The sequence below is a fragment of the Scyliorhinus canicula genome, chromosome 5 (assembly GCF_902713615.1).
Source record: "Scyliorhinus canicula chromosome 5, sScyCan1.1, whole genome shotgun sequence".
Lineage (NCBI taxonomy): Eukaryota > Metazoa > Chordata > Chondrichthyes > Carcharhiniformes > Scyliorhinidae > Scyliorhinus > Scyliorhinus canicula.
Window position 1 is genome coordinate 177,935,927 of NC_052150.1, and position 14,019 is coordinate 177,949,945.

At 47.7% G+C, this 14,019-nt stretch overlaps 1 protein-coding gene across 1 annotated transcript in view; it reads left to right on the plus strand.

Moving 5' to 3' along the window:
* The window catches only part of gpr158a (G protein-coupled receptor 158a), an 827,720-nt gene that overhangs the window by 526,071 nt on the left and 287,630 nt on the right, over positions 1 to 14,019 (plus strand). Inside the window, exon 5 of the mRNA XM_038798141.1 lies at positions 1,250 to 1,318. Coding sequence (XP_038654069.1) covers positions 1,250 to 1,318 — 69 coding nt within the window. The remainder of the gene's footprint in view (positions 1 to 1,249; positions 1,319 to 14,019) is intronic.

The following is a 14,019-nucleotide window of genomic DNA, read 5'->3' on the forward strand; positions in this document are numbered from 1 at the left end:
GTTTTGCTGGTGTTGAGGGAGAGATTGTTGTCTTTACACCATGTCACTACGGTCTCTCTCTCCCTCCTGTACTCTGACTCATCATTGTTTGAGACCCAACCTACTACAGTTGTGTCATCAACAAACGTGTAGATGGAGTTGGAGCCGGATTTTGCCACACAGTCGTGTGTGTATAGGGAGTATAGTGAGGGCTAAGTATGCAGACTTGCAGGACCCCAGTTTTGAGGACAATCATGGAGGAGGCGTCATTGTTTATCCTTACTGATTGTGGTCTATGGGTCAGGAAGTCGAGGATCCAGTTGCAGAGGAAGGAGCTAAGTCCTAGGTTTTGGAGTCTTGACATGAGCTTGGCTGGGATTATGGTGTTGAAGTAGAGCTTTAGTCAATGGAGCTGCAGTCTCAAGCCAAAATGCAGACGTTTGAGAGGTTTAGGCTTGCTTTAAGTAGGTTAGGCTAGCTTGAGCTTGTGCTAGTTTCTAATGATTTTCTGCCTCTTGCTCAGGCGTGCAGCCACTCAACAGCATGTTTTGTGCTAGTTGCATGTTCTATTCATGTAAATGAGAAGTCACTATGAAGTTTGCATGCTGCCTGCATTGTAACAGATGTCCGCTGGTTCATCACACATTGCAATCCTTACTTTTGGTCCTGATCCAATTTTTCCTTCTTGTTTATAAATGACAATGGTGGTTGTCAACAAAAATACAGGGAACGAAATCTAAAAGAAATGAAAAAGATTGAATATCAGGAAATTTTAGTGCGGTTTTTTTTTTCCTTAAAATGACAATTTGCAGGTGGCACGGTGACGCAGTGTTTGCACTCCTGCCTCACGGAGCCGAAGACCCAGGTTTGACCCGACCCCGGGTCATTGTCTGTGTGAAGTTTGCACATTCTCCCCATGCCTGTGTGGGTCTCACCATCACAATGCAAAGATGTGAAGAGGAGGTGAATTGGCCATGCTAAAGTGTCCCTTAATTGGAAAAAAAAAGAATTGGGCACCTTAAATTAATTTTTTTTTAAGTTGGACATGATAGATGTGATTTGTCGGTATCTTATTTTGTTATTCACACAGTTTCATATAATGGTTCTTAATCTGAATTAAACACAGTACTGAACATGGACAAGTTGATCTTTCTCCACAGGAACTTTAGACTCTTTTTAGTAAGTTGTTATTTGGCATTCAGTGCCATTTTTATTAACTTGTTCACAGTGACCTCGAACAACTATGTGTCATCTTTTCTTTATCTTTCAGAGTATCAGAGCATCAGGTTTGGTGTTGATGGAGACAATTCTTTTTGGAACTTTGCTTCTGCATTTTCCAGTAAGTGTTTAATGATTTATGCACAAATCCATGACTCAGTGTAAGTACTGTAAGAAAGGTTTTGATCTATGGACAGATAGACAGTCAAATATAACACTAATGAAAAGTCTGCCTGGAGCCTTTCTCACTGCCAGCACTTTTTAAATATCTGGCAAGCTGCCTAAGTATTGAGGTGATACAAAAAACAAATGGGCAATCACATTTACATTCCTCTTGGTGCTGTTTTAACAACGCGCATTTACAACACTGCATTGCTTTCTACTAGCAAAGAGTCACAAACCTAATCTATTATAGTTGGTATACTGTGTATGTGAGACAGCTCATGAAAATGACCATACTGTTCATTCTGACGTGTTTAATTGCTATTTACTCCACTTGGCTATGTTACATCCTAGTTTCTTTCCCAACCTGTTATAACTTCGAACATTTATATCAGGATATGTACGTAATAATACGTTGTCACAGACTGCAACATTTTGCAGGTGAGAGCAACATAACTTTCTATACAGTTATTTAAAATATGTTTTTACTTTGTGGTTTTGTATGTTCAAATTTACCTGTCCTATTCCATTGAAATTGTGATTGTGATATGTCAATATTTTCTCATCTTGATACATTCTTTGACAAGTTGGCACTTTGTCCGCATCTTGCACCTTGCAGGTTAGGCACACAGTTGTGGAGTTTATAGTATTATCTGTTTGCTTTATTGTCTTTGCTTCATTTACTGAGTTTACTTTTGTTTGCTGAAGTAACCCAGCCAATGATGACTTACCTTCAATTACAAAGTTTTTGCTCTGCTCTTCTGTGCCAGCTAAATTGCTTTTTCAAAAGGTGTGACAAGTGGAATTTAAATGAATCAAGCTGGCCAGGGTACACTTTGAGACAGGGTAAAGCAACAGCATACATTTCACATCCAGGATCCTAGCTAGTATCCTGATAGAGAGCCTGCTGAAATTCCAGGCTGTCATGGCCCCATCTATTAAATTACACGGGGACCCAGCAAGCTTGGCAGGCGATCACCAGGAGAATCATAGAATCCATACAGTGCAGAAGGGGGCCATTCTGCTCTGACCCTCTGAAAGAGCACCTAGCCTAGGCCCACTCCCTCACCCTATTCCAATAGTCCCGTAACCCCACCGAACCTTTTGGACACTAAGCAGCAATTTAGCATGGCCAACCCAGCATGGCCAGAATGACGACTGGTTCCAGTAATGCAAACCTGGGAGGAGTTGCAGAAACAGTTCTAAACAGTGAAAAATACATGATTAAATTCTCATTCTTTTAATTAATTTTCATGGCAGTGGAGTTCACAGTTTTAAAGGAATGCTGTTTATGTGTAAAACAGTTGGACTTGAAAGCCCTGGAACTGCCTCAATGGGACGTAAGACCTCAGATATAAGAATAGAATTAGGCCATTCAGTCCATCGAGTCTGCTCTGCCATTCAATCATGGCTGATATATCTCTCATCTTCATTCTCCTACCTTCTCTCCATACCACCTGATCTCCTATTAATCAAGAACCTCTCTATCTCTGTCTTAAACACACTCAGTGATTTAGCCTCCACTGCCTTCTTCGACAACGGGTTGCGCAGGTTCACCAACCTCTGGCTGAAGAAATTCCTCATCATCTCAGTTTTAAAGGATCATCCCTTCATTCTGAAGCTGTTGCCTGGGCATAAGTTGTTTGATACAAAGATCTATAGAGGGGCAGGTAGTATTGAGGAAGCAGGCGGGCTGCAGAAGGATTTGGACAGCCTAGGAGAGTGGGCAAACAAGTGGCAGATGGAATACAAATGGGCAGCAGGGTAGCACAAGTGGATAGCATTGTGGCTTCACAGCATCAGGGTCAGGGTCCCAGGTTCGATTCTCCGCTAGGTCACTGTCTGTGCGGAGTCTGCATGTACTCCCCGTGTCTGCGTGGGTTTCCTCTGGGTGCTCCGGTTTCCTCCCATAGTCCAAAGACGTGCAGGTTAGGTGGATTGGCCATGATAAATTGCCCTTAGTGACCAAAAAGGTTAGGAAGGGTGTTATTGGGTTACGGATATCGGGTGGAAGTGAGGGCTTAAGTGGGTCGGTGCAGACCCGATGGGCTGAATGGCCTCCTCATACACTGTATGTTCTATGTACTATGCACAATGTGGAAAAGTGTGAGGTTATGCACTTTGGAAGGAGAAATGGAGGCATAGACTATTTCTAAATGGGAAAATACTTAGGAAATCAGAAGCACAAAGGGATTTGGGAGTCTTTGTTCACGATTCTCTTAAGGTTAATGTGCAGATTCAGTCAGCAGTTAGGAAGGCAAATGCAATGCCAGCATTCATGTCGAGAGGACTAGAATACAAGACCAGGGATGTACTTCAGAGGCTATATAAGTCTGGTCAGACCCCATTTGGAGTTTGTGAGCAGTTTTGGGCCCCGTATCTAAGGAAGGATGTGCTGGCCTTGGAAAAGGTCCAAAGGAGCTTCACAAGAATGATCCCTGGAATGAAGAGCTTGTCGTATAAGGAAGGGTTGAGAACTCTGGGACTGTACTCGGAGTTTGGAAGGATGAGGGTGGATCTTATTGAAACTTACAGAATACTGCGAGGCCTGGATAGAGTGGACATGGAGAGGATTTTTCCACTTTTAGGAAAAACTAGAAGCAGAGGACACAGTCTCAGACTAAAGGGACGATCCTTTAAGATAGAGATAAGGAGGAATTTCTTCAGCTCGAGGGTGGTGAATCTGTGGAACTCTTTGCCACAGAAGGCTGTGGAGGCCAAATGACTGAGTGTCTTTAAGACAGAGATAGATACGTTTTGAGACCAGGTGTTATGGGGAGAAGGTAGGAAAATGGGGATGAGAAAATATCAGCCATGATTGAATGGTGGAGCAGACCTGATGGGCCGAGTGGCCTAATTCTGCTCCAATGTCTTATGGTCTTCTGCTCCACATTGCTGAACAATCCTGAGCTGTGTGACCCCAAAAAATGGATCCCAGCTCCTACTGATAGTTCTAGCACTGCAATAGCAGTGATCCAGAAAGAAGCATGGGTATTCCAGAGCTCCCTCCCCTACATCCTCAACCATATGCTGGATGCAAGGATTACATAGGTATCCCTGAATTTCAGACTTCCGAGACCAGTTGAACAGCTCCAAAAAGGAGTGCAATTTGCAGCAACCTTAGAAAATGGCAGAGGCCTCCAGATCAGAATCTCTCCCGAATTCCAGCCGTTCCGTCCCTCCTTCCAATAACATTGTATCATTAAACCACCTTTCCAAGCCAAGGAATTGCAGTACTCCATTGTTTTGACTGAAAATAAGTGATAGCAAGTGCAATTTACAAATTTAACTTGCTGTATCATACTGAAATTTGTGGTAGGTTGTAAATACTGAAGATTGGAATAGTTCTTGCCTTTCTAAACTTACAATGGAAGAAATTATTTTTTTTTAAGTATTCTTTCTTGGGATGTGGGCTGCACTAGCAAGGTCAGCATTGGTGTGCCCATCCCGAATTGCCCTTTCAATGAGTGGTTTGCGAGGCCATTTCAGATGGCGGTTAAGAATCAGCCACATTGTTTTGGTCTGGAGTCGCATGCCAAACCAGGTAAGGATGGCAGATTTCTTTCCCTAAAGATGGATGGATTTTTATGACAATCGATGATAGTTTCGTGGTTACCATTACTGAGACGAGCTTTCAGTTCCACCTTCAAATTCCACCCCCTTCCATGGTGGCTTTGAACCCTTGTCCCCAGGACATTGGCCCGGGCTTCTAGATTAGCAGTCCAGTGACATTGCCCCTCGGACAAACAATATACAGGCAGCCGATTAAATGAAAATGCAGTGATATGAATTTTGAGTGAGCATGGGCAGTGGGGATTTCACCTACCACAGTGCATATTAGCAAATTGCTGGCAATGTACTTGTGATTTTCCAATATCCGCTGTCGAGGGAACAGGTTCTTGCAGTATTACTTCCCATATGTCTAATTAACCTGGTGAATTTTCCTCTTGCGTTTCTGCCTTGGGAATAAGAGGGCCGAGAAAGAATGGATGTTAGAGCACATCAGAAGAAATGCTCATTAACCGAGAGGTCAATGAGGTGTTTGTCTGAAGGGAATGATAAACTCTTCAATATGCATAATAGTAAATTCATATTATTAATTCTAAACACGACAAGTCAATTTTGAATCTCTTCTCCCGATTTCTACTGTCACTCATTGGGGGGAATTTTATGGCCCTCCCACCAGCAGAATCTTCCCATCCTGCTGAAGTAATTGGAGTTTTGAATAGCGCGCCGCGGTTTCCAGCCCTACTTCCGGCATGACGGGTCTGTGGTCTCACAGGTTGGACAATAAGGTGTGAAGTTCGTCATTTCCTATTTCAGCACCCTATGATTTACTGTTATTAATCAGGCACACTGATTTCTGCCTGATTCTCTGCCATACATTCATCTTACACAACATTTGACAGTGCAGTCTGACAAAACTTTCACTGATAGTTTATATCAGTATATATATGGAAACTGCACAACACTAATACATTGGATGAGCATTGAAATACTTTAGCATACAAGACTATGGCCCAAGTGCTGGAAAATGGGATTCAAATAGATAAGTACTTTGTAGCAGGCACTGATATGATGGGCCGAGGGACCTCTTTTTTGCTGTAAAGCTCTATGACTCCATGACTCTGTATCATGTACTGAAAAAGCAGCTGGCAACTTGTGAGTAGACATAGATGCTGGTCAGATATCATTTGTTCTTTTTCATGGAGCAAGGCCAGCAGCCTAAACACCATTATTCATCAAGCTTCCTGAATAATCACCACACTGGCATGAAACAGCAACCCAGCAATTGACACCTTCTCAGCATTACGCAGTGAAGTGAAAGAAGAGGCACATCTGGCAATGCAGCAGAAGTCAGTGCTGACAAGCCAGCGTATCATGGGCAGAGGTCCCCTGAGCAGCCTGTTCTTTAATAATGCCAGGAGAGTGCATTTACATGCACCTGTTTTCCACTTACCCTTATCTATTTTCCAGTTGGATGCAGCTGCTGGAGTACCTGGAGCATGCAGAGCAATTATGTTATTTTATCATAAAATGGTTACAGCACAGCAGGAGGCAATTCAGCCCATTGTCTGTGCTGGATCTCTGAAGGAGTTTTTCATCTCCTGCCACTCCCCTGCCTTCTTCCCATAGCCCTGCCATTCTTCATTTTTAAATAATAACCAAATTCCTTCTCGAATGCTTAACCTGCCTCCACTACACTCTTGGAGAGGGCATTCCTGTTCCTAATCACTCGCTGCGTGAAAATGTTTTTCCTCATGCGACCATTGATTATTTTGCAAATTCCCTTCCATTCTTAATAACCTCTGCTTCCTAATCTCTCCAACAATGAGAAAGTTATCTCCCTATCTATCCTGTCTAGACACCTTATGATTTTGAATATCGCTATCAAATCTCCTCTCAACCTTCTCTTTGAGGAAAACAATCCCACCTCTCCAATCTATCTGCATAACAGAAGTTCCTCAACCCTGGAACCATTCTTGTTCATCTTTTCTGCACTCTCTCCAATGTCTTTGCATCCTTCCTAAAGTGTAGTGCCCTGAACTTGACATAATGCTCCAGATGAAGCCAAACTAATGATTTATACAAGTTCAACATATTTTCTTTGCTTTTGAACTCCATTGGTAAGCTTTATTAAACATCCTTTCAACCTGTTATCATGACTGATACTAGTTTCATATTCCAGATTTAGCAAGTGATTTAAATTCCTCCAGCTGCTGCGGTCGGACTTGAACCCGTGTCCCCGGACTATCTGCCTGGTTCTCTGGGTTACTAGTCTCTGGGTTACTAGTTACCACTATGCCACTGACCCCTGCTGGTGGCCAAAGGCGGCTGATAAAAATCCAAAGGGCCAAGTGAGTTTTCTGATGCACAGATCAGACCTAGAAACAGCTTGGATCCTGGCTCAGCAGTAAAGTGAAGGTGTAAAATGTTGTAATTATTCACCTGCCTTGTGCACTGCTTTGCTTCCATCGGCATGCTTACAAACCGGTCAAATGCGTCCCCAGTAACTCTGTATCTTCTTGAAGTAAAAATTACAAGGCATCAATGACACTGAGGCATGCACTAACCCAAACAAACCTCTGCCGACAAAGGTGTATTGGTCATATTGTCACAGTATCAAGGAAGGACGCAAAATCTGAAGATGGAAAGCTACAAAAACAGTAAACTGACCCCAGCTCACAGGAAACACCATGACATAGAATCAATTAACTGTTATTCGTTCTCAGCATATTTCTACACAAGAAACCTGCCAAGACATTTATAAATGTTGTCACTAATGCTCAGCCGTCACTGGTTTTAAATATCATTTTTTTCTGAATAAATAAAGCAAATCCAGGAGCTGGATCCTCCGTTATTGGGACGATGTCCCCAGGCCGGCGTGAAAACTGTGGAGAAAAACTGTCGTGAAAGGGCCACATATTCATAGTCCTGCAGGGGAATAGTAGGGATCCAGCGTAGATCTAACAGCTTTTGCTGCAGATACGGGCCCTGCATATCTGGGTCGGTTGCCGCGCATGCGCACGGACTCGGACCGTGAAGCTGGACCCAAAAAATAAACCCCCCAATCGGCCGCTCGCCCGACCCTGCCCGCCTGCACAAACATTTCCTGGCCGCCTGTAAGGCCCCCTGCCCTCTGAGCGGCCTGCCCCCGGCCAGGTGGCCGCGGACTGAGTCCGGAACCACCACGCGAGTATACCGACCGGCTGGAGCGCATTAGATCCACGCCGTCAGGACTTCGGCCGGTCTGAGGCGGAGAATGGCGGAGTGGGCCTCTGGTAATGGCCCCAGGTAGGTCCGAGGCAACGCGGCATAGTTGGGGCCCTCAGAATCAGGAACCGGTGCCGGTTCCGAGTCCTTGTGGGAAAATGGATTCTCCACCCCCGCACCGGCCGCAATTCCGGCTTCAGGGTGCGGAGAATCCAGCCCCAGTTTCCTGAAGTACAGATTGTACCTGTGCTTCAGCATCATTGAAAAGAAAACTTAAGATTATTGGAACACAAAGTACAAGTTTAAATGCTTTTTGGAAGTTCGACTTTCAATGAATACTTCCTTTTCTCATTAACATATAGGACGCGATTTGATGGCCACATTGTGTCTGGCAAGCTACCGTGCGGGCAGGTTACATCACGGGAGAGGTCCAAATCGGGAACTGGGCCAGGCGCCGAGCGGTTTGCGATCTCTCCAGCCAGTTCCCTTTGGCTAATTGAGGCCAATTAAGGACAATCTCCATCTCATAAGCGAGATGGAAGCCTGATCTAACAGCTTCCCGCGATCTACCCGGCTACCCAGTGAGTGGTCTCATGGGTGCCGATTTGTACTGGTCCACCCAAATGCGCACCAGGCATCACGGCACCCGGGGGGCCTCCCGGGCCATTGGAGACCCCTGGTGGTCAGAGACAGGGTAGGGTGGCACCCTGGCTCTTCCTTTGGCACCCAGGCATTTTGGCACTGTCAGGATTTGGTTCCAGTGGGAACGTGTGGGAATCAGAATCATACAATTTACAGTGCAGAAGGAGGCCATTCAGCCCATGCTTCCTACTTAAGCCCATTCTTCGACCTATCCCCGTAACCCACCTAATCTTTTTGACACTAAGGGGCAATATAGCCTGGCCAACCCACCTAACCCACACATCTTTGGACTGTGGGAGGAAACCGGAGCACCCGGAAGAAACCCACTCGGACATGGAGAGAAAGTGCAAACTCCACACAGATAGTCACACAAGACCAGTGCTAACATGCGCCACCATGCCACCCCCATGTGTAGGGAAGACGGTTCAATGTCCATATTGGAACCCATGTCACTATTCGCGCCGTTGCTGGCTGGGTCCACAGGCACCCCGGCACCTTGAAGTTCAACAGGAGGCAGAATGGATGGTTGGAGCCCTGGTTCCCTTCTGGTCCCGGGGCTCCTCCTTGGCCGAACGGGTGACAGTGGTTCCTGGTGGTGTTGTCGTGAGTAGTCCAGGTGGCAGTGTGTCTATGTGCCCTGTAACCGGGATTGCATAGGAGACTGTCCCCATCGTGTGGAGGACTATCCCAGGGATCCATGGGGCTCCGGTCCTGAAGTTCCTCACGTAAACCACATTAGCAGTTGTGAAGGTGCGCACTTTTGGGTGGCGGGGTGAGTCCGTCTACGAGCGGTCCTGCCCCTGACGGACCTGAGCCCTGACATCAGGGAGGATGAGGCTGAGATGTGTCCGGGGCCAGTGCCCCATGAGCAACTCTGCCGGTGCGATGACGGTTGTGGCGTGAGGAGCCATGTGATAACTGAAAGAAACCGTGCCAACCATGTCTCCCGTGACCCCAAGGTCATCGTTCTCTTGGCTCGCTTGAATGTTTGCATCGCTTTGTTCCACTAGCCCATTGGAAGCTGGGTGGTACGAGGCTGTCTGCACGTGCCTGATGCCATTCGTGGCCATGAATGTAACAACCTCCTGACTTTTAAATACCGTGCCATTGTCGGACAACAGGACCTCGGACCTGAGTGCTAAAAATACCCCGTAGTCTTTCCGTAATTGCTCAGTTGGTTGCTATGGGGACCTGGTGTACTTCCAGCCACTTTGCGTGGGCGTCCATTAATATAACGAATGTGGCCCCCTGAAATGGACCGGCAAAGTCGATGTGTACACAGGACCAAGGCTTCCCGAGCCACTCCCAGGGGTTCATTAGGGCCATCGGTGGGACATTCTTGTGTTCCTGGCATGGGGTGCAATTTTGGCCTCCCCAGAGTGCCTGTTATTAAGGTCTTTCAACAGGGGTGCATGTTCGAGTATGACCCCCTATGTCCCCTACAGGAGGACGCCGTTTTCGACAATCATTTCGGGCAGCTTGGGGGTATAGGCCGTCAGCCTGTCTGGTATTATCCTATGTCGGCCCCCGTATTGGACCATATGCCAAACCCTCGTCAACTTAGGGTCGGTCTGGGTCAATTCTCGGATATGAGTTGCCGTTACGGGCAAAGTGTCCATGAAATGGAGGGCGGCTACTACTTCCACGGTAGCGGTGGGTGCTGGCGGCTCTGTGGGTAGGAGCAGATAGCTCAAGACATCCGTGTGCGGGATTCTGGTGCCCGGGCGATGCTCTAACATAAACTCGTAGGCCAACAGAAGCAGGGCCCACCATTGAACCTGGGCAGGTGCTATCGGTGGAATTACCCGATCTTCCTTGAATAACCCTAGCAGGGGCTTGTGGTCGGTATATACCATGAGCCTCCGCCCATATGGCGAGGCGTTGCACATGAGGAGTAGGGGCCTGTCTGGGTCAGCAATTCATCGGACAAGAGATGCTGCTCCACCTCTTTAAATGCCTTCTGGTGCGGGGAGGCCCAGACCCACTTTTGGCCCTTCTTCAGTAGTTGATGGGGCAGACTGAGCAGCGAGGGCATCCTGGGCATGAACTTTCTGTTATAGTTCACCAAGCTGATGAAAGAGTAGAGCTGCATTTGGTCATGAGGGATGTGGACCTGGCGAATCGCCCATACCTTGTCCTCCACTGGATGGAGGCCCCTACAGTCCACTGGTAGCATGGATATGTGACCTCTGAGATTGAAACGCATTTCTCCCTCCGGACACCAACCCCAGCCAGACCAAGCTGCTGAAGGAACTCAGTTAGCTTCTCTATGTGTTCCTGGTGCGAGGTCCCGGTGATGAGAACACCGTCCGGGTAGATGGCCACCCTTGGCAATCCTCGCACGATATTCTCCATAACTCACAAGCCGAGGAGACTCTGAACGGCAACCGTATGTATTCGTACAATCCCTAATGGTTATTGATTGTTACGTATTTCCAGGAACTTGGCTCGAGCTCCAGCTGCAAGTACGCGTGGCTCATGCCCAACTTAGTGAATGTTTTTCTGCCGCTAAGCGGGGGGGGGGGGGGGGGTAGAGATCCTTGATCCGAGGGACCGGGTAAGTTAAGACGGGATACCCAGTTTACGGTTATTTTGTAGTCCCCACAGAGTCGTACCGACCAGTACGTCTTCAATACGGGGACCACAGGCACGGGCCAATCAGCATAGTGGTCAGGGCGAATATTACCCAGCTGCTCCAAACAGTACAATTCCCGGTCTACCTTGGCACGAAGTGCGTACGGCACAGGGCTGGTGCGAACATATCGGGCATTGACTTCCACATTGATCATGGCTATAGCTCATTTAATGGTCCCGAGGCCTTCGGCGAAAACCAAAGGGAACTTGGACAGCCCTCCATCCGGTCCACGTGGGTGCATCTGGCACACGCGTTACCAATCCAAATGTAGGTGACGCAGCCAATCGCACCCCAATAGGCTGGGCCCATTCCACAGACTACCAGCAAAGGTAGGCACGCGGACTTGTCTCTGTATGCCACGGGTACGTGGGTGGTGCACTCGATTTCTAAGGGCTCCCCGGTATACGTGGTCAGTCGGACCCCCCATCAAGAAGCACTAACAGCGTGCAGTCTCTTGGGGGGAAATGGTGACTTGTCTGTTGCCGGGGAATGGCACCCTCACGTGATCGCCCGGAGTCTTGTTCCTGGCCTTGGTTTCCCGCTCGATACTGGCGCCCGCTATCCGGGAACACTGAATCAAGGGAAGCTCCACGGTCGCTCTGGGGTGAGTCGCGGCAGTGGTTGCGGGACCTGCAATGACATCCGACCTGAGACGTTCCCGGCACCTTGCTTCTGGTAGTTGTCAGCCAACAGCCTTGATAACGCCCAATGTCCAGGACCTCCAGGCCCTGGAGTTCAAGGAGCCCGTGGTCGGCGCTTTTCTGGGCGAGCGCTATGTTGATGGCCCTGTCACAGGTCAGTGGAGTCTCCGTCAGCAGCTTCTGCTGCGTCTCCCCGTGCTGAAGTCTACAAATGAAGCGGTCCCACAGTGATTCAGCCAGGACAGCTCTGAACTCGCAGGGGGCAGCGAATCCCTGTAAGCACACCAAGTATTCCCCAGTGGACTCCGCCGGCATCTGCGAAGCGTTACAGAATCAGTACCATTGGACCATAATCGGGGGCTGTGGATTTAGGTGACAGCCCTGCCGGTCGATCAGCATGGAGAACAGGAATCCATTCGGCCTGTCTGGGTAAGACAAGTTCCAAATTAGTGCAGAAGTCGGTCAGTAAAGTGACGGTTTTTCGCTCATCACTGGTGATGGCGTTATGCGGAAAGACAGTTGGAGTCTTTCAACATACTGGGCCCAATTGTCCGAGTCAGCGTCAAAAGGTTCGAGTTTACCTATGTGTTCCACGCCTGCTGGCTGGAGTGCGGCCTCCCGAGGCATTTGGAAAATAGTCCGAGTTTGCAGCACTTGCTGCTTATGGTAGCTCCACTTGATCCTCATCGCCAGTGTTGTAGACGGAGGCAAAGACTCCATGAGAGGCCAGGCTGACAAGGTGCAACTCACTTTATTCCCCACTAGTCACAACAATCACTCCTCTGCACTCCCCGCAGGGTCTGCTTCACCGAACTGCTTCCAGGTCGATGTTTATATCCTATTGGGAGTTCCTGCAATTGGAGGAAGCTTTGTCCCTTAATCACCTGACTAGCTCATACTCTGAGGTGTAGGAGGGGAACTGATGTCCAAAGATGTGCAGGTTAGGCGGATTGGCCATGCTAAATTTCCCGCAGTGTCCAAAAGGTTTAGGTAGGGTTACTGGGTTACAGGGATAGGGTGGAGGAGTGGGTTAAGGTAGGGTGTTCTTTCCAAGGGCCAGTGCAGACTCGATGGACATATGGCCTCCTGCACTGTAAATTCTATCGATACTACACAAGTTTTGTCTCTGTAGGGGGTCGTAACTGTTTCTATGGTTCTATGCGAAGTGAGGTCGCGCAGCAGAGTTAGGGAGGGTATTCCAGAACTTGGGGCCAAGGCAATTGAAGGCATGGCCACCAATGTTGGAGCAACTATAATTTGAATGCACAAAAGACCAGTCAGTTCAGGAGTGATGGGAAGGTGGGACGTGTTCTGAGTGAAGACATGTTAAATTTGAAAGCTGCAGCCGATTACATCATTGGTGCCACAATGCATGCAGAACAAGGCCAGCAGCACGGGTTCAATTCCCGTACAGGTCTCCCTGAACAGGTGCTGGAATATGGCGACTAGGGGCTTTTCACAGTAACTTCATTGAAGCCTACTTGTGACAAAAAGCGATTATTAGTATTATTATTATTAATGTGGAGTCAGTTGTAGGCCAGCAGCTGCACCATGGCCAGAGAATGATGGCAAGATAAGTTTATCAAATAACTTTTGTCAGAACACCTTGTAGCCCAAGGTGAGCAGGTACGTCTTCTCACCTTTACCCTCCTCACACCCATGAGGCCCCACAAGGAGTCCTTGTCCTACCCGGCCTGGCCTTTTTTGTCCCTCTATGTATTTACTTTGGCTGACAATCCGTCACACAACACTGAGTTCATACCGAGTGCCTGGGGTACGAAGCACACTGAGCCAATTTCCTGCTCTCTTCTGCTGGCCTTAATACCAGATCTCCTGGTTTTGGTTGGGAGACAATGCCGGAATTATTAAATCCGCATCGGAAATTAACATGACCTGGACCTCTTGTTGATCTCCATGTTGGGGTTTCCTTCTCCTCCTCAACCCACACAAAATGTAACACATGGGCCATAGAGTTTTGCAGAATATTTCAGGCAGACATTAGTTTCCTGCAACACTGGGTAGGCCTGA